The sequence below is a fragment of the Rhinoderma darwinii genome, chromosome 5, assembly GCF_050947455.1.
Source record: "Rhinoderma darwinii isolate aRhiDar2 chromosome 5, aRhiDar2.hap1, whole genome shotgun sequence".
NCBI classification, from domain to species: domain Eukaryota; kingdom Metazoa; phylum Chordata; class Amphibia; order Anura; family Rhinodermatidae; genus Rhinoderma; species Rhinoderma darwinii.
This window is the reverse complement of record NC_134691.1, coordinates 86,845,422-86,866,710: the sequence shown is the minus strand read 5'-3', so window position 1 is coordinate 86,866,710 and position 21,289 is coordinate 86,845,422. Positions and strand designations below refer to the sequence as shown.

The following is a 21,289-nucleotide window of genomic DNA, read 5'->3' as shown; positions in this document are numbered from 1 at the left end:
AAAAAAGGAAAAAACATAGATTTTTATTTTTAACTCACAATAACCATAACAAGTTCACAATTTTATATGCTTCATTTATTAAGTAGTTGAACAAGCACGTTACAATAACATGGAGTACTTAACGAGGTTGTAAAAATTATTTTATAAGGTTCGATCACGCAAAACAGGACAAATTTCTTTAATTGGAACATTTTTAATTTTTTTAAATGCGCTTGTGTGTAGATCTTGCAGTTACATACATGTTATGGCGCCCCCTGGTGTTCTTTTGATTCCGTCAGAACAGCCACCTAATGTGTACAGTGCTGGCGAGAAGCCACTTTTAGTGCGATTATTATTTACTGGCCTGCACAATAGCAAAAATCACTTCACCGCCCGTGTGCAAGAGGATCCAGGCGGTGTGGCTGCGTTACTGAGCATGTGTGACCACCAGTGCTGGACACATTAGATTTAAGTTCTGAGAGGGAATCCGAACAGCAGGGGGCATCATAATAAGTAGTGAACTGCTAGAAATAGGAACAAAAACAAAAATATAATTATTCCAGTTGAAAAAAAATATATTTTTTGCATTGTCTAAGGGTATGTTCACACGGGCTATCTTCTGAAAAAAATCGTAAGCAGAACGCCTACAAACATCTGCCCATTGATTTCAAAAGGGAAATACCGCATTTTGTTCAGAATAGATAATGCGGCTGATATCTATGCGAGCATGCTTCCGTGGTGTACAGCAGAATATCTGCTGTTGAAGTAATATCGCTGGCATCCTGGCCAGAGTGACCAAGCTACAGACCCCTGATGAAAAGTATAGAAACGCGTAGGGTCGGGTTAAGTGAGGAATCTTAGCATAGGGGACAGTGGCATTGTTGTATACCTTAGCATTAGGAGTCTCTGGTGCGGAAATCGCGAGCTCCAGTGTGTTTTAGGGTCTAATCTACTGTTTTACCCATGTTTAAATGATGATTCCAGATTGGTATCTTTATAATATACTCAGTCATAGAGGGTTCACAATTGAATCAGGACTTGGTAGTTATTGTTTAATACGTTTTTAATACACACGGTGGGGCTTTTCACAGTGGTGATTGTACCCCTGTTTTTAGAGAGTTATGAAATAAAGTTATATATTTTACTCATATATCACTTCAGTGAATCTATAAATTTTCCTATGTTGTGGGAGCACAAACTATACGTATCGTTTAATGCAGTGAATGATGTCTATTCACTGCCAAGACACTACGGTAACGTTAATGTTTGAGAACGTGTCTGCACATAGTGAACAACGCAGGATCACTATGTGCAGAGTAAATGAATAGGGAGAAGTGTATGACGCTGATTGGTCAGCGTCATACACTTCTCTCCACCACGCCCACTTGGTCATATAGTAAAACACGCACAGTTGTCTATTAAGAAAGTCATTAGCATAAAGCTAAAATTGCTCATAACTTGGTGAAAATAGTATTGTTTTTCTAAATAAAAAACACTGATGTAATTTACATTACGGCGCCGATCACATTATGTACAAGATCGGGCCCTTATAACGTGGTGACAGAGCCTCTTTAACTGCAATCAATGCAGCCCCTTCTCTCTATCCTGCACTAATCGTTTAACTCTTTCAGCACCCTGGACAGGGACTATCCCCTGACGTCGCCTAGCAACGCTCCCGTAATTAAGGGTGCACACACGTAGCTACCCGTAATTCCAGGAGCCCCATAGACTTCTATGGGCCTGCCCGTGCCGTAATTACGGCCTGAAATAGGACATGTTGTATATTTTTCAACAGCCCGGGCACCTTCTCGTAAGCAAACGGGAAGGTACCCGTGGCCAATAGAAGTCTATGGGCCCGTAATTACGGGCGTTTTTACTGTCGTGTGCATGCAGCCTTATAGAGAGGGAATGCAAGTGAGTGGAGTGATAAAACGTACAGATTCGGAATCAGCGTCTGTTAGGTGATTTAAGATCAGGATTTCTTTATTATATACAGCTTTTGGTGTAGTACTCAGTTGTGGTGGCCATTTTTGCAAAAGTGAAAACAGGAAGTAAATCCACTTATAAACTGATGACAATCTGTATTTTTGTCAGCAGGTAGAAGTGTTAAAACTTTTTTATCAATAAGAAAGTGACCGTACTGCCATCAGTTTCACAGAAGTAAATTCAATGTTGACAACAAATGTGGCTGAAATTGCGGTCAGCTTTGCAAAAATGGCTGCCGCAACAAAACAGGCAAGTGCAAATATCTATGTAAGAGGAAAAGGCAAATCGCAAACTTTGATTACTGCCCTACCTTAGGATTTTCTTAGAAATGGTTACTTTAATGATTTGGGTTACACCTTTATTAAACAATGCTCCAGGGATCTCTAAGCCTAGTTTAAATCTTATAGGCTATGGACACCTTTGGGCGAGTGATCTCCAACTGTGGCAGAAGGCCGGGGTCAGAGACTATTTTTGTCCCATGCCAGTTAATCAGGATTTCCAAATCCTGAGAAGCTGGACTAAAAGATTGTAACTATAATAATAGACTAAGGTGTACCGTTAAAAAACAAAAAGAAAAAAAACAAAACACGCACTAAAACAAATCAGGTCTGAATTATACGATTTGATAAGACTGATAAAAATAAATGATAGACCCTACCTAAAAGCGGGTGTTTGTTGAGAAGGACAGACAGATATATTGTATGTCACATATGTAAACGGTAATAAAAACATATTTTACCATGTGGACAGTGAACAGATCTTGGCGATTTAACATAGGTAGAAAGTAGGACCATGCGGTGTTCTTCCCACGGCGGGCATAGTCAAAAAATATACTGACGCGTTGATGATTTTCCTAGAAGATATTAAGAATGAACATAATTTAGTATACCTCCATCGTTCCCAGTAAAATTTTAACAACTTAAAGTGCAACTTCAATAAGACAAGTGCATGGTGAAAAAGGGCAACTACGAGGGATGTATAGTATCGGCTTAGCAATGCTGATTGGAGGATAGCTGCTGACAGACAGGGCTCTCCTCGTGCTGCACTGACCCACTGAACAAGTCAGAGCAACAGAAGAAACTTACGGCACTCAAACATGGTGAAAAACTAGCTGGCGCGAAAAGAATCCTTTGATCGTGACCGTACGTCTTCTTTCGGTGTCGGTCACATGGACAGCAGTGAGAATAACATGTCTATAGCAGCAAACTATTATTCCAAGAAGTAACAAAAAATAGAACTTCCTTTTATTTAACTTCCTGGAAACTACAGCGGGGAAAACTGGTCCACAATTTTGCTATTCATTCCGGTCACTTATAGTTAAATAATGATGCTAAATGGATGCTACACAGCTTATGGTATAGCTATGTAGCAGAGCTAAATTTGTTCATTCAATTGGTTAGGGCAAGGCAGGAGAAAAGCCCAGAAATATCTGCAGGTAGACAACTTTTTGGATTGTTTTGTATAGCGGTCTATTGACATTATTATAGCGTAGGCGCTAAAAGTCTATAGTAATTTGTCCATCGCTGCATTATGGCTGATAAATTGTACATCTTAATGATTCTTTGAGTTAAAAGGCCATTACAGGTAAAACAGATACACAGTGTTATGTCTAGTGGAGAGGCGGTACACGACACCGGGATTCAGAGACCATCAAGGAGAGAATACTTGCGTTATGACCAACCTTTCCAGACCTTTACTAGGCATAACCGTGTAGGAGTTTTTGTCTAGAGCAATTCTTTAAAGTTTACAAGTCAAAAGGAATAAAGCCAATTTGAATTTCTCCTTTTTGTGAATACTAGCAAAGAACCACATGCCCTGCCTACAGAGCACATATAGAGAATCATACAGAGAGCAAGTAGCGTCACCTTACAAGCCGTGATAATTTTTTACTTACATGTGCCAATGTCCCCCACCCCCATGTTAACTCAGCCGGTTTAATGGCAATCCTAAGGGAGACCACAGAATACCTATAGGGGCACACCTATAAGTGTAATGTTGGCCAGCAGTTTTCAATTGCGGAGATGGTGCAATTTTTACCCGAAAATCCAGAAAAGTAACAGAGAGATAGGTGCACAAACATAAGCATGCAAAAATCTATCCAGATCTTACCTGGTAAGATCTGGTGTTAGCTGGCCAACAGTTGTCTGGAGTAGAAAACGTTGTATGTGCTTTATAAATTCAATAAAACATTTTTGGGATAAAACACTTGCTGGCCACATGCTATATAAAATCTGGAGCATGTGACATTTTATACTCCGGATTTGCACAAATTTTTTATACAAAAATTCAGCATTAGGAGATCAGGACATGTGTCAAACCTGGCGCTGCTACATCTGTATTGTAGGCAATCAAATACCTTAGAGAAGTCAAAACCAAGAGGGTAAGGAAAAAAATAGGGGAAAAAAAACAGAACATTCTTTAAAAGGCTAAGCTGCACAGTATAATTAAGAACGTAGTGCAGAATTCATGACACTTGATCTCATGAATAAGAAGAACAAAACTGCTGTCAGATCTGACATCTGGTCTTGAGTGCAAAGTAGAGAACACAACTCAAACTTGAGAACATTTACATGAAAGGGAAATTATAACAGTCACATAAAACACTACGTACACTGAAAAAAAAGTTTAAAAAAAAAATCAGTAGAAGAACTAGATGCACCGACATTACCGAGGTACTTTTAGATTATTTATTTTAAGTCTCTGAAAGTAACAAAGCATAATCCCATTATTAGTCCCTGATAACGTATCCTTCACAAGGATCAGACTTCACACTCCTTTGAAATGATATAAAACACATTACATGTCTTGAATTAAATTTTAAGGCAAAATGATCTCTTCCATTTAATAAAATAGGTCAGAAAATAAACGAAAAAAAAAAATGACCTGGGAGAGTACATAAGAGATGGTAAGCAGTTAAACCTCTCATTTACTCCTCCATTGTCTCTGTGCGACCGGCAGAAATACACATCACTAGGCCAGCCAATCATTGGTGGAGTGTCCTAATGATGTATTATGCTGCCGCCGTGCACACCCGGCTTCCACATAGTGTCTTATGTGATAGAATAGACGTAGTATACACAGGCTGCCTCTACCTGGCATTGGACGGACTGTTAAGGAGGTTGTTGAATCTTATGATCATTGTGTGATGAATATATATCCTGTGGATAATGTGGGAATTATCCTTTAATAATGTGTCCAGTTAAAACGACAAACTGCATGACATTTGTAAGTATTATTAATAATAGTAGCAAACAAACAATTTTTTTTTATTGCTTTAATGTATGAAAAATTAAAACTAGACCAACTTTGCAAATAGTCTTCCTTAAAAATGTCCTATAGTTTTGGGTCTACAGCTCCTATACAGACCTATGTGTCTCCATGGTAACAGACTACAAACAAGACCGATGGTATTAGAACAAAAAAATGGGAGGGTTCCTCCAGCTCACCTTATCACAGATATAGTGGTTAGCGCACGGGTCCTCTCGTCGGCAAGCCATGACTAAGGACGAAGCAAGCGTCTGAAACGCGTAGGCTACTGCCTATTTTTCCTTTGTACTCTGGACTAAACCTGCATCTACTACCTTTCACTGCTTTTAAACCGTATGAAAATAAAACTTGGAAGAAGCTTCCTGTTTTTAACAGATGCACCAATTTCTAGAACTGGATCCAGTTCTTTACTTCCTTTGTCTAGACTACAAACAAGCTCTGGGTAGTCTGATCCCAAAATCCTACCATCTGTCTCCTCCTGTTTGCTAACCTACGGAATGTATGTTACCAATGAGTCAGGGAATGATGAAAGGGAGTATGATTTCAGGATCAGACTACCCAAAATTTGTTTGTAGTCTATTACCATGAAGACACATAGGTCGGCAAAGGAGCTGTAGAAACAAAACAATAGAACAATTATATTAAGGACAATTTATAAAGTTGCTTCATTTATATTTCAGACGCATCAAAAAAAAATAAAAATAAATAAAACACAAAAAATTAACCATTGGTTACAAAAGATAGACCTAGCCGTTTACCTTCTAAGGGCCAGGCCTATATTGGCCTTAACCCCATCCCGACATTTGACGTATCCATACGTCATAGCCGGATAGGGGGAAGTATGGAACGGGCTCACGGAGTGAACCCGCTACATACGATGCAGGTGTCGGCTGTATGTTACAGCCAACACATCACAGTAACGAGCAGGATCGCGCTCGAGCACGATCCCGCTCGTTTAACTTGTTAAAGGCCACGGTCAATAGCAACCACGACCTTTAAATTGTTAGAAAGAGGGGGCGACCCCCTCTAGCAGCTCATCGCACCCCCCGCAATACAATTGCGGGGTGGCGATGGTTGCTATGGCTGCCTGGGGGCCTAATGAAAGCCACCGGTTCCACCATCTTTGTGCTCCTATTAAGCCCTGCCTATGGCCTCCTGCCACGCCTCCTGAGAACTAACTAGAAACGCGCGTCGAGTCGGCATACACGCCAGTTACTGCACTTTATTTCGTGTGAGTAAGAGTTTAATCTTTTCTTTTCCTGGCAAGGTATCCGTACTATATGCATGCATATTTGATGTCAGAGGCTTTTCAAGGTGATGATTCAATACATCTCTATTGTGATATGTACTGACCTTTACTTATAGACATATATCTGCAACGTATATTCTTTGCCATGCTGCTTTTACCTAATGTAGCAAAATAATATCGTATCTCACTCCATGGAAACCAATGTGGCGTTGTATATTTGGTGTTTGATATATATTTTTTTTGTAATATATTATATATTTGTGTTTTTATCTCTTTTGTTGCTTAAATTAATAAACAAACATCTTTTTGATAGAATATATATATATATATTCTAGTCTATATGCTCCTTTTGTTTGATTTTGGTTTACTTAATAGAAGCCTGTCAAAAAGACAATATACTGCAATACCTTAGTATTACAGTATATCATGCAAGCGATCCAACGATCGCTTGTTGAAGTCCCCTTGGGGGACGAATAAAAAAAAAAAAAAGTAAAAATCTGTAAAATAGTGTGTTTTTTATGTCCAATTTTTTTTTCAAAAGTTAAAAAAAATATATACACATTTCCCATTTTCCCCCTAGAGCATAGTAAAAAAAATTAACATAATTGGTATCGCCGCATCCGTAAAAGTCTGAAATATTACAATACACCGTGTTCCAAATTATTATGCACATTGGATTTGAGCGTCATAAACATTTAATTATTAGTTTTTCAATTAAACTCCTGGATGGTATTGTGTCTTAGGGTATGTTCACACGGCCAAATTTCAGACGTATACGAGGCGTATTATGCCTCGTTTTACGTCTGAAAATACGGCTCCAATACGTCGGCAAACATCTGCCCATTCATTTGAATGGGTTTGCCGACGTACTGTGCAGACGGCCTGTTATTTACGCATCGTCGTTTGACAGCTGTCAAACGACGACGCGTAAAAATACAGCCTCGTCAAAAGAAGTGCAGGACACTTCTTTGGTCGTTTTTGGAGCTGTTTTCTCATAGACTCCAATGAAAACAGCTCCAAAAACGGACGTAAAAAACGCCGCGAAAAATGCGAGTTGGTAAAAAAACCGTCTGAAAAGCAGGGTCTGTTTTCCCTTGAAAACAGCTCTGGATTTTCAGACGTTTTTGTTGACTACGTGTGAACATACCCTTAGGTCTCTTAGGATCACTGTAAATCAATCTCAGACACCTGGGATAATTAGTTTGCCAGGTGTGCCCAATCAAAGGAAAACTACTTAAGAAGGACTTTCCACATTATTAAGCAGGCCGCAAGTTTCAAGCAATATGGGAAAGAAAAAGGATCTCTCTGCTGCCGAAAAGCGTGAAATTGTCCAAGGTATTGCACTAGGTATAAAAATATTGGATATATTTCAAGAAAACTTAGGCGTGATCATCGTACTGTGAAAAGATTTGTGGCTGATTCAGAGCACAGACGGGTTAGTTCAGATAAAGGCATAATGAGGAAGGTTTCTGCCAGACAAATTAATAGGATTAGGAGAGCAGCTGCTAAAATGTCATTGCAAAGCAGCAAACAGGTATTTGAAGCCGCTGGTGCCTCTGGAGTCCCGCGAACCTCAAGGTGTAGGATCCTCCAGAGGTTTGCAAGTGTGCATAAAGCTATTATTCGGCCACCCCTAAACAATGCTCACAAGCAGAAACGGTTGCAGTGGGCTCAGATATACATGAAGACTAATTTTCAAACCGTGTTGTTTACTGATGAGTGCCGTGCAACCCTGAATGGTCCAGTTGGATGGAGTAGTGGATGGTTGGTGAATGGCCACCATGTCCCAACAAGGCTGCGACGTCAGCGAGGAGGTGGCGGAGTCATGTTTTGGGCTGGAATTATGGGGAGAGCTGGTAGGCCCCTTTAGGGTCCCTGACGGTGTGAAAATGACCTCTGCAAAGTACGTAGAGTTTATGGCTGACCACTTTCTGCCGTGTTACAAAAAGAAGAACCGTGCCTTCCGTAGAAAAATTATCTTCATGCATGACAATGCACCATCTCATGCTGCAGAGAATACCTCTGTGTCATTGGCTGCTATGGGCATAAAAGGAGAGAAACTCATGGTGTGGCCCCCATGTTCCCCTGACCTCAACCCTTTTGAGAACCTTTGGAGCATCCTCAAGCAAAATATCTATGAGGGTGGGAGGCAATTCACATCAAAACAGAAGCTCTGGGAGGCTATTCTGACATCCTGCAAAGATATTCAAGCTGAAACTGTCCAAATACTCACAAATTCAATGGATGCAAGAATTGTGAAGGTGATATCAAAGAAGGGGTCCTATGTTAACATGTAACTTGGCCTGCTAAGTATTTTTTGATTGAAAGAGCTTTTAATTTCTGTAAATATGACCTCCTGATGCTGCAAATTCAACAAATTACCATTTTAGTTCTCTTTACAACCTTTAAAATGTTTTGATCTCTGTTGTGCATAATAATGTGAAACAGTGCATTTTGAGTTTTTTACTTCTAAAAAAAATCTGTTATTATTAGGAGATTTGTTCAATAAAATTTGCATTATACTCCAACGGTTGATGGCTTGAAGATTATACTGACTGTGATTTGCATCGACTATTTATGAAAATCAGCGAAAAATAACATTTGCATAATAATTTGGAATGCGGTGTAGGTCATTATTTAACCCGCACGGTGTACTCTGTAATAAAAAAAAAATTGTTAACGCCAGAATCTCACAAAAAAATGTCATAAAATTTTTTATCAAAACATCGCACAATCCCCAAAATGGTATCATTAACAACTACAGCTTATCCCGCAAAAAATAAGCCCTCATACCACTTAATCTACGGAAAAATAAAAAAGTTATGGCTCTCAGGATTTGGCAACACAAAATAAATGAAATTTTTTACACTTAGATTTTTACTTGTAAAAGTAGTAAAATATAGAAAAAAAACTATATATATTTGGTATCGCTGTAATCATATTGCCCCGCAGAATAAAGTTAACATGTTTTAATTGCACAGTGAATTTCGTAAAAACGAGGCGCAAAAAACAATGGAGGAATTGCTGTTTTTTTCACTTTCTACCCCACAGATAATTTTTTCCCTGTTTCCTAGTACATTATATGACGCTACGAAAAACTTCAACTCGTCCCGCAAAAATTAAGTCCTCATAGGACTATATCGACGGGAAAATAAAAAAAAATTATGGCTTTTGGAAGGTGGGAAAAAAAACAAAACTAAAATCTGAAAGTTGTTTACGACGGGAAGGGGATAAAAAGGATCTGTCACTAGTTTAGTAATGCCCTCCAAGCTAATCTAATAGGCACTGTCAAAAAGAATAATAATAATAATAAAAAAAAAAAGCTATTCCAACAGTTTTTCACATTTAAAATGTACGCCGTTCACTTTGCGGTGTAAACAACATGTTAACTTTATTCTATGAGTCAATACAAATACATATGGCGGTATCGTCGTAAAGTTTTTTTTAATGTTTTACTACTTTTGCACAATTAAAATACTTTTAAACAAAAATAATCTGTTTTAGCACAGCCGAAATCCAAGAGCCTTAACTTTTTTTTATTCTTCGGTCGATGTAGCCGTATGTGGGCTTGTTTTTTGTGGGACGAGATTTAATTTTCATCGGTACTATTTTGGAGAAAATGGGACTTCTTAATGAACTTATTTTATTTTTTGGGGGGGCAGAATATTTTATGTATTTTTGTGCGGCGTTCACCCAGCGGTTTAATTAATGGGTTAACTTTCTTTTTGGGGTCGTTACGATCTCGGCGATGCCAGATATGTGTGTGTATTTTTATTTTATTTACACATCTAGTAAATAAAAATACTTTTTGGCTGGGTTCACACTGAGTTTTTTTGCAGGAGGAAAATCTGCCTCAAAATTCCATTAGGAATTTTGAGGAAGATTTTGCTCTGCCTGCGCGCCGATTTTCGTGCCGTTTTTCGCTTGCAGTCATTGGGCGCCGCGGGCAAGAAACGCCACGAAATACACTTTCTCTGCCTCCCATTGATGTCAATGGGAGGTCAGAGGTGTGGACGCCCGAAGATAGGGCATGTCCCTTTTTCCCACGAGACGATTTTTCCGCTCGCGGGAAAAAACAGCCTCCGTCTCCCATTGAAATCAATGGGAGGCATTTTCGGATGTTTTTGGTCAAAAAATTCTGTTTATGGTGGAAAAATAAAAAGTGGTTTTGTTTTAATTTTTACTGACATTAACCGTTTTGTTTTTTTTTTAGTTTTTGTTTTTTTGTCCCACTAAAGGACATTACAATGCGATCTTCTGATCAGATATAATGTTTTGGTACACTCGGTAAAACTGACAGGCAGTCCATTAGGCCATGACTCTGGCACAGCCTAAAAGGTATGTAGCCTTGGGGGGCCTTTGTTAGGCCCCCAGCTGCCATAGCAACCCTTTAGTGTCCGGAGATTGAATTTGCAGGCCACCAATGGGTAACAGAGGGGGCCCCCTCCCTCCGTCAAACACTTTAAATGGCGCAGTCACTAATAACCGCAGAATTTAAGGGGTAAAATTTACAGAACTTGAGGTTTCTCCAATCCTAGCAGTTGCAGCAGGTGCACGGACTCCCACGTTGATAGGGAAGCTTCTGTGCCCGCATGATCACAATCATGTACATGCACAACGGAATACACGAATGATTACCTTTCTATGCCGTGCATGTACGGGATTATGCGTGAAGGCGTTAAAGAGAATTGGACAGTTTTACTAAAAACTTGTATTCCCCAGATAACAATTCTGAAGCATATTTTCTTAGAAACCGGTGTTCCATTCCTCTTTTAATCCTCCTGTAAATGTATTAATAGATTGATAACTGGGTATTACCATTCACCTGGTCAATGGGGTGGTTTCCTACACCCTCTGACACTTTCCAATAAGTGCTGACAGTGTCCACCTGTGTAGGAACACACCCTATTTAAGAGAATGGTTATTCCCAATTGTCAATGTATTCACACATTTCCAGGAGAAATAACCAAGAAACAGCATAATGCAAAGTTCTAGGTTATTTCATGGGTAATCTATGTATTTACTAAAACAGAGATGCTAGGAGAGCGGATAGACCGTTTGGAAGAACATTATGCTTTTCTCTTTAGTCCTCCATATTTTTAGTAGTAGTATTTTAGTAATAACCATATTATCAAATAACGATAGTCCGTTCAGGCTGGGTCTAGGCCTAGACTTTCGTTTTGTAGTTTGCGAATAATCGCTGTCCATAGGAATGCCTTAAGTAGCTTAAAAATCTTCAATAAGTCAAGCAATTAGCTTTATTTTTCATTTTCTTTTAATTGCTACATGCTGGAATTTCACAGCTCCTCACTTGACTGGAGCAATACTGAATACATTCCTATGGACAGCGATTTATCACAGCAATTTTTTGTAGTAGTGAGCTAAATGGCCCGAGCCTAATACATTTCTATAGACGGCGATATATCGCCGACTACAAAAAAAAAAAAAAAGAAAAAAAGTATGTCTAGTCCCAGCCTTAACAGAAGAATAGAAGTCTCTGCTCATATTTCTAACTCTGTAATGATAAAGGAAAAGTTTAGCAATCACTTCCTTACAAAAGGACTTCCAGAAGAACAACTTTTAAGCTGTGTGAGTGGAGGAGACTTTATAATTTATTAACTGTAAACACAAAATTAAGAAAATCATCTAATTATCAGATTAGCGCCAATTACTTGATTTCTCCCTTCAATAATTAATTCTTCAGCCTTTTCGCTCATTTATTACTTGAGAGATTGGTACAGGAGGGCAATGTGCGCTTTGTGGAAATGCAAAAGATGGGTTAAGAGGGAAGAAGTCTAAATCCTGTTAGCAATGAATGTAAAGGACTCTCATTATTAAAGAGCATCAATCCCCTTAATTAGAATCTTAGCTCCACTCATTTGTTTACAGATTAATTAAAGTGTCATCATTACTCAAATAGATAAGGACAAGTAAGTAAATGCATCGTCCCAGCAATAATATGATGGAATATTCATTTCATACAATTCAGAGAACATTACGACTGTGGAGGTCTAAAGAAACAACGGGTATTCATAACCACAGAATATCATGTCTTCTAACCTATAGTGACAGCAACAGAAAACTATACACTGTAAACATGTATTTCATTCAGTCCAAAACTATACATTCAGTTTTTGGTAGAATAAGCAGATAAAGTAAAACATTCCCACATTTAATAACAGGAATCAGTTCTTTACAACATTAAGGCTGGGTTCACACTGAGTTTTATGCAGGCAGAAAATCGGCCTCACAATTCAGTTTTCCGCCCGCGGCCATTGAGCCACAGGCAAAAAACGCAGCGAAATACGCTTTCTCTGCCTCCCATTGATGTCAATGGGAGGTCAGAGACGTAAATGTCCGAAAATATGTCTCTTTTTCCCCGCGAGCCGTTTTTTCCGCTCGCGGGAAAAAATTCCTCCGCCTCCCATTGAAATCAATGGGAGGCATTTTCGGAAGTTTTTTGGTGCGGTTTCCGCGTCAAAAAAAGAGTCAAAAAACTGCACCAGTCTTAAAAGGGTTGTCCAGTCCCTAAAAATTGATGGCCTAGCCTCAGGATAGGCTACCAATATCTGATCAGTTGGGGTCCGACTACCAGGACCCCCACCGATCAGCTCTTTTGAAGGGGCCCCTGCATTCCTTATCTGTTCGTACCGTGAATCTCCGACGCACTTGTAGTGACGGTTCACAGTATTACAGCCTTCTCCCATTGAGTGCTCATGTTAAGATTAACCCCTTCCCAACCACCCCCCATAGATTAACGTGCTGCAGCACTAGTCCTTTTGCCTGTAACCCGTTAACCTACGTGTGCTCCTAACAGAGCACACAGGTGCTCCCCGCAGCCCGGCATCTCCCAGTACAGGCTGCTAGTACTGGGGGAAAACATCGGGTCGGATCACAGCGGTGATCCGAACCGATTAACCCCTTAAATGTAGCAGTCAATAGCGACCGCCGCATTTAAGTTATAGCAACATCGGCACCCTGCTACACGATTGCAAGGGCCGATTGCTAAGGCTTCTGGTCTGCCATCTATGGAAGGCGATTAGGTCCTGCCAGAGGCAGGACCTAATATGCCTCCTGTCAGTGTGAAACGGACAGGTATAATACATAAGTATTGCAGGGTATTATAACAAAGAACCAACAATTGGATCTTCAAGTCCCTAGTGGGACTAAAAAAAAAAATATTTAAAAAAAATAACAAACTGCCCTTTTTCCCTTATAAAGTCCTTTAATGGTCATTAATGGGCTTTATTCTACAGCGCCGCTATTCCACGGCGCTGCATTAGAATAAAGTAAACAGAGCAGGGAGCCGTCAAATCTCCCTGCTCTCAGCTGCCAGTGGCAGCTGAGAGCTGGGGGCGTCCCTGCTCGACCGGGTGAGATCGATATAAGTATCGATCTCACCCGTTTAACCCCTCAGATGCGGTGCTCAATAGCGAGCACCGCATCTGAGTGGTTTTGGAGAGAGGGAGGGAGCTCCCTCTCATCCCACCAGGTCTGCCTGTAATGAATGCCTGCTAGGTCATGCCGCAGGCATGACCTAGCAGATGCCTGTCCGTTTTAAACGGACAGGCAGTAATACACTGCAATACAAAAGTATTGCAGTGTATTATAAAAGCGATCGGATGATCGCATATGAAAGTCCCCTAGTAGGACAAGTAAAAAAAAAAAAGTTGAATAAAGTTAATAAAAAAAAATGAAAAACCCACTTTTTCCCCTTACAAAATGCTTTACTATTAAAAAAAACACAATAAAGAAAAAAGTTACACACATTTGGTATCGCCGCGTCCGTAACAACCCCGACTATAAAGCGGTTACATTATTTAACCCGCACGGTGAACGCTGTAAAAAATAAAATAAAAAACAATGGAAAAATTGCTGTTTTCTGTGAATCCGGACTAAAAAAATGTGATAAAAAGTGATAAAAAAGTCGCATCTACTCTCAAATGGTACCAATAAAAACTACAAGTCGTCCCGCAAAAAAAAAAAGCCCTCATACTACTGCATCAGCGGAACAATAAAATAGTTATGACTCTTCAAATATGGATACGCCAGAACAAATAATTTTGGAAAAAAAAAAAAAAGTGTTTTTACTGTATAAGTAGTAAAACATACAAATTTGGTATCTTTGCAATCGTAACAACCCGCTGAATAAAGTTATTGTGTTATTTATACCACACGGTAAACTACGTCGATTTAGGATGCGAAAAAGAGTGGCGAAATTTCAGGTTTTCTTCGATCCCCCCCCCAAAAAAATTTAATAAAAGTTAAAGAGGCTCTGTCACCAGATTTTCAAACCCCTATCTCCTATTGCAGCAGATCGGCGCTGCAATGTAGATAACAGTGACGTGTTTTTTTTTTCAAAAACGAGCCAGAAGCTGGGTGGTAACGAAGAGAAGTGGATGATGCTGATTCGTCAGCATCATACACTTCTATTCACAACGCCCAGCTAGTAAAACAAGTAAAAACGCCCAGATGTAACGAACACAATACACGCCCAGTTGGACATAAGAAAGGCTCATTTGCATAAATATAAAAATGGTCATACTTGGCCAAAAATGCTCGTTTTTGGAAAAAAAAAAAAAAAACGTTACTGTTATCTACATTGCAGCGCCGATCTGCTGCAATAGGAGATAGGGGTTTGAAAATCTGGTGACAGCCTCTTTAATAAATAAATATGTACCCCAAAATGGTGCTATTAAAAAGTTCAACTTGTCCCGCAAAAAACAAGCCCTAATACAGCTAGGTCGACGCAAAAATAAAAAAAGTTAGAGTTCTTCGAATGTGACGATGGAAAAAACTTAAAAAATGGCTTGGTCATTAGGGTCCAGAATGCAAGCAGGGGGAAGGGGTTAAAGTTCTCACCCTGTAGCAGCCACCACCTGAGTGTGCAAATCCCCTTTGTTAGGTGCTTCGGTCATAGCAGTCTCCCTGGAGGAATAAACCTCCTTCCTCCTCACTCTCCCTCTTCACACTGTCAGCTTCCCTTTTAATCAGGGCTAGCTGAGACTCAGAACCTCTAGAAACCAAAACCTGGAGTGGAGGTATGGGAATGGCCATCCCACCCAGAATCTCTACAGCCATTCCTAAATCCTGGACCCTGAAATCCAGCCTAAAATACTCCTGCTCACCAACTAACCTCACTGAGCAACGAACTTCCCAGAGATTTACACCACTGAGATAAGAAATCTCAGTGGCACATACCTACCCTCTACCAGTCTTCCTACGGACTGTTTACAATATATATACATATATACACACACACTTCCCAAGATCAAAGCTTGGGCACGAACCTATGAAAAAGTAAATTACACACCGACGGATGGCTCCCGATAAAACGTGTTTGATGCTGAAGACCAGTAGAGTTTAGTGAACCGCAGAGAGAAGGGGAATGTGAGCGGTCAGCGCTCAGGATGCCGGACACTTGGAACCTAATTTGCATGCGGAACGTGGGACAATAAAAATACTTTTCTACACAGATGCAGGAACTAAGCTATTTAACAGAGGTATGCTGCCCCTGCTTTCCCCTAAATCTAGGCCTGGAATTGGGCCAAAAGCAGAGACAGACTCCCTTTAAGAATTGGATTAGTCTGTGGCTGTATCTCTCGCATAATTTACCTGAAGCATATCATCCACCATAGTTAGAATGTACTGGACTGTTTGCTCCTTAGAGATGTGGGTCATCAAATTGATGAAGGTTTTAGCACACTGAGGAAAAAAAAACAAAACAATAGTTATGATCCTTTAAAAAATAAAGTACTGGAATACCAACAGAAGGAATCAAAAAGTGACGGAGCTTAGGAGGATAAATGGTAATCATTGTACTATGTAACAAACCACAATTAACATACGACAATAAGAAGTAACAGTACCGCAAGGAACAATCCTGCAGACAGAGGCCAACCTGCTGTGTTGAGACATTAGGTTATTTTATGAATTAAAGGGGTTTTTCGGGACTGTAATATAATGGCCTATCATTGAAGGGAACCTGTCACCAGCATTTCACCTATTAAACCAGCAATACCAGGTGGTAGTGGGTGAAAAATCATTTCAATATACCCTATAATTGTCTTCTTAGGCCCTGTTCACACTGAGTTTATTGACGAGTTTTTTGACGCGGAAACCGCGCCGCAAAACTCGTCAAAAACCGCCCGAAAATGCCTCCCATTGATTTCAATGGGAGTTGGACAAGTTTGTTTTACCGCGAGTAAAAAAAAACGCGTCGCGGTAAAAAGCGTCATGACCCATCTTGAGGCGGTTTCCGCCTCCAAAACCCCATTTCAATCAGTCAGAAAGAGGAAAAAAAACGCCTCGACGAGTTTTTGTCAAACCACTGAGCAAAAAACGTCTGGAGCAGTTTTTGCAGGAGGAATTTTCCTACTGCAAAAAACTCAGTGTGAACATAGCCTTAGTCGTCTCTGTAGCTTTAGTATTCAGCTTTTTAGTGCTCCTACACCGTATGCTAATGAGCACAAGAGTCATATCTTCATTTGAAAAGAGTCAAATCTTTGTTCCTCAAGTCTTTCCGGGTTTACTCCGCCTCCTTACTTTTGATTGACAGCTCCTCGCCTTCCCCAGCACACACAATCCTGCTCTTGTGCATTGATGTCATCTTCTGGGGTGTGGGCACAACGGGACACCGGATTATTACGATAAAATGCACGAAACGTTTGCAGACTGTTATTTACAGTCGGAGGAGGAGTTTAGAAGAGGGGATAATGGCAATGATCTTTTGATAGCAGCGACCAGCGAGGGGTGAGTAAAGTTCAATAGGTGAAATGTTGGTGACAGGTTCCCTTTAAGATATGCAATCAATATATGATTGATGAGGGTCCGACTTTCATTAACCACACACCGATAAAGCGGCTTTAAAAAAAAAAAAAAAAAAAAAAGGCCAGCGAGCACCGCGTCCCCTTTGTTCCTTATCCATTTCTACATTTAGTTGCGTCTGTGCCTGGAATTTCCGCTCACAGCTGCTGGATAAATAATGATGGGAACGCGGTCTTTGGTGGTGCCTGAAGTCAGACCCCCGCTGATCAGATAATGATGACCTATCCGAATGACAAGCCATCCATATTACAGTCACAGAAAACCCCTTTAAATTGCTTATAGACATTACAATAATGGTTATTGGTTCCACTGGAAAGAACACTAATTCTATAGGCTATCAATCTGTGATCTTTTGGGGTGAAACCACTGGAACCGCCAGGATCAACAGAAATATAGCTGCACCTGCCCCTTTACTGCAGTAAACATAGCCTCTTCTTTCTGATCAGCGGAGGTCCCAGGGACTGACCCCAAACAGATTACACATTGAAGTTCTATGGCAAAGAAAGCGTGTCAATGTCATTTCCCGTAAAAACACCAATCAGCAGTAAACGGTTGTACAAACTAAGAAACACATGGCTGCTTTTCTCCAGGAACAGCGCTACACATGTCCCTAGGTGGTGTCTGGTATTGCTACGCTGCATTGAAGTGTATGAGACTGAGCTGCAATACCACACACAACCTGTGGACGGGTATAGAACTGCTTTTGAAAGAGAGCAGCCATTTTTCTAGTCCTATACAACCCCTTTAACCCCTTCCAACATTTGATATAAATCATAGTCAGGAGGGCAGGGTATGGAGTGAGCCCACCAACTGAGCCACATGTGTCAGTTGTATATTACAATTTTACCCACTAGACAGAGGTTGGCCCCCGTCACCCCTGCGGCACGATCACAGGGTGTCAATGATTGTCATGGCAGTCTAATAAAAATTCACAGGTCTGACCTCTTAATACTCCTAGTAAGCACTGAGGCAGGTAATACGAAAGTATTGCACTGTATTGTACCAGCAATTTAATGGTCATTTGTTCAGGTCCCCATTATATGTTACATTTAATGGTCCATTAAAGACTACAACTCATCCCGCCCAAAAAATTAAGTTACGGCTTTTGAAAGGCAGGGAGGAAAAAAATAAAATGAACCAAAAACGGACTGCAGCTGGAAGGGGTTAAAAATCTTTTGAAAAAGATGATACACGTTAAGCACTGCACACGTACTATAATTGCAAACTGGCAAAAAATATAGCCATCATGGCAAATACCTTTCAATGTATGTAACTAAAGTGTAGCTAAACGTTTGACAAACTTCTGACATGTCATAGAGACACGTCAGAAGTTTGGATTGGTGGGGGTCCGAGTACTGAGACCCCCACCAATCTCTAGAAAAAGGAGCAGCTGAAGCCCTCGTGTGAGCGCTCAGCCGCTTCGTGTCTGTTCGGCTTTTTCAGGAAAGCCGATGTATCGGAGTACGGCCTCATAGACTTTCTATTGTTTCCGTACTCTGATACATTTATTTCCGGAAAAAGCCGAACAGACACGAAGCGGCTGAGCACTCACACGAATGCTTCAGCTGCTTCGTTCTAGCGATTGGTGGGGGTCTCAGTGCTCGGACCCCCACCAATCCAAACTTCTGACATGTTTCTATGATATGTCAGAAGTTTGTCAAACGTTTAGCTACACTTTAAATTTAATTTTTATCAGACAGCTCAAATTAAGCCGAAATTCCACTCTGCAGCCACATTCACAATATTTAGCAATTCCCTACTAGATCGTTATACATTAAACTTGGGAGTTATAGAACATGCAGAGAATTTAGACTTTTCTTTCCCTCTCCAGTAGGACAATGGTGGCAGCAGTCCATTCTCAGAGTACAGGCCACCATGAATCACGGCTGATGAGAAGTGTAGGAAATGTCAAACTACCAACTATTATTTTTTTGTAACAGCAACTATATTATACAGCGTTACAGCAGAAAAAAAAAAGTTACAAACATGTAAGTTATTGCATGAACACCCAAGTGTATATGAATGACTGTAGGCTTGTTGTTGTTTGTTTACGGTGTATGGCTGCTATCTGACATCGGCAGACTCTATTCTGATGTAATGGTGTCTGAACAACTACAAAAGTACAGTAAAGTAACACCATGTCCCCTTACCTGATTGCCTTCATTGGTTAATATGGCTTTTTTCTCCTCCGAATTGGACTTTTCAAACTTCAGGATAAATTCACAATCTTCTCCTGAAATCATCTGACCTCTGGAATAAAGTACTTCAGCATAAGGCCCAATTCACACGAATGTGTAATACGTCCCTCACACGGACCTATATAAAATTCAATGAGGCCGTTCGCACAGCCGTTGTTTTTTCAACGGCGCGTGTGAAGGGTCCATGAGAAAATAGGACATGTCGTATTTTTTTGCGCTTCACGCATCCCTCCATATAGTCTCTAGTCTATGGGGGATGCGTGATAACAGTTTTGCACGTCCGAGGTTCGCAACGTTCGTGTGAATCTGGCCTGAGGGTTACATAATAAACGCACACATAAAATGTAATACTACATACAGACATGGTTAGACACAGGTCATGCTCCTGAGCAGATTCTAAGATTTACTACATAATGTAGAACGCATTTCACACAGTTATTTCTAATGATGGCGGCACTGCATCTCAAGCTTTAACCTTGCAACTCAACAAATAGACATTGTTTTATAAAAACGGCTGGATTGCTGGTGACTCCATTACAACCGGTTAATGCCGTGAGAGGACGGCCACACGTGCTATTTAGGGTTAGTGGTTTGGATAGTATTACAATATTTAACAGAATGGATTAATTTACCCCACACACTGAGATACTGTGCTAATATCACGTGATGACGTATATCCTCAACTTATAGTAAGAATATTTGCTTTATTTTTTCCATCAAATTTTATCAGCATCTTTCTTATAGGATAGATCCACATTACTATCTTTACACGGGATCAGCCGGACACAGCCCTAAGCATCAATTATTCTTCTTAACTAACACGACTATCGAATTAGAATTCTGTTCAGTACTTTTTTCAGAACCTTCTCCCCTAGTGAACGCTAAAGATATATATACTGGGCCTTATGTATCAAAAACGGTGCTTTTTGTAACATAATATTCCAAATGGGTTCTAACTAAAAGCGTTTTGTATATTGTGTAAGGGTGATGTGAAAAGCTTCTAAACAATGAAGAGGGTTTATATACTTAACTTAAATACTGCATCCACAACATGAGGCAATAAGTGGAATAATATCAGCCGACAGCTAGGGCTGGGCATCATTCGCAAAAAAGAAAAAATTAATTCTGCGCAGATAAAATCGACGTCATCTTGCACATTTGTTTTTTTCTGTAGTTATGTCCCGGTTTCAACTGTATCTGCAGGACACCGATCCAGTCGAATCCAGTAGTGGAGCAGGGAGAAGTCAGCTCCCTGCTCCACCCTTCACGATGTAACACCAGCCGTAAGCAGCCTGGCGCAGACCGACACGACATGCAGTGATGTCATCGTGGCTGTCTGAGCGGAGCCACATACTGCACAGACTGAAGGAGGCTTTGCAGAGGGATCTCCTCCACCCGTCGTAAAACCGTCTCGCGGGAGAAAGAAGGGACATGCCCTTTCTTCGAGCATTTACACCTCTGACCTCCCATTGACATCAATGGGAGGCAGAGAAAGCTTATTTCGCGGAGTTTTATGCCCGCGGCAGTCAATGGCCGTGCAGGGAGAGGAAAATCTGCCTCAAACTTCCAAACGGAATTTTAAAGGCAGAATTTCCGCCTGCAAAAAACTCTGTGTGAACCCAGCCTAAGGCCCCATGCACACGAACGTAAAAACGCCCATAATTACGGCATGTATTTATGGGCCCATGGACTTCTATTGGCCACGGGTACCTCCCCGTATGCTTACGGGAAGGTGCCCGTGCTGTTGAAAAATATGGAACATGTCCTATGGGGCTCCTGTAAT

The 21,289-nt window shown here is 40.5% G+C and overlaps 1 protein-coding gene across 1 annotated transcript in view; it reads right to left on the bottom strand.

Annotated features, from left to right (window-relative positions):
* The window catches only part of ATP6V1H (ATPase H+ transporting V1 subunit H), a 140,936-nt gene that overhangs the window by 104,706 nt on the left and 14,941 nt on the right, over positions 1-21,289 (bottom strand). The window contains exons 4-6 of the mRNA XM_075826245.1: positions 19,459-19,558; positions 16,097-16,186; positions 2,705-2,818 (exon numbers count right to left, since the gene is read on the bottom strand). Of these exons, the coding sequence (XP_075682360.1) occupies positions 2,705-2,818; positions 16,097-16,186; positions 19,459-19,558 (304 nt within the window). The remainder of the gene's footprint in view (positions 1-2,704; positions 2,819-16,096; positions 16,187-19,458; positions 19,559-21,289) is intronic.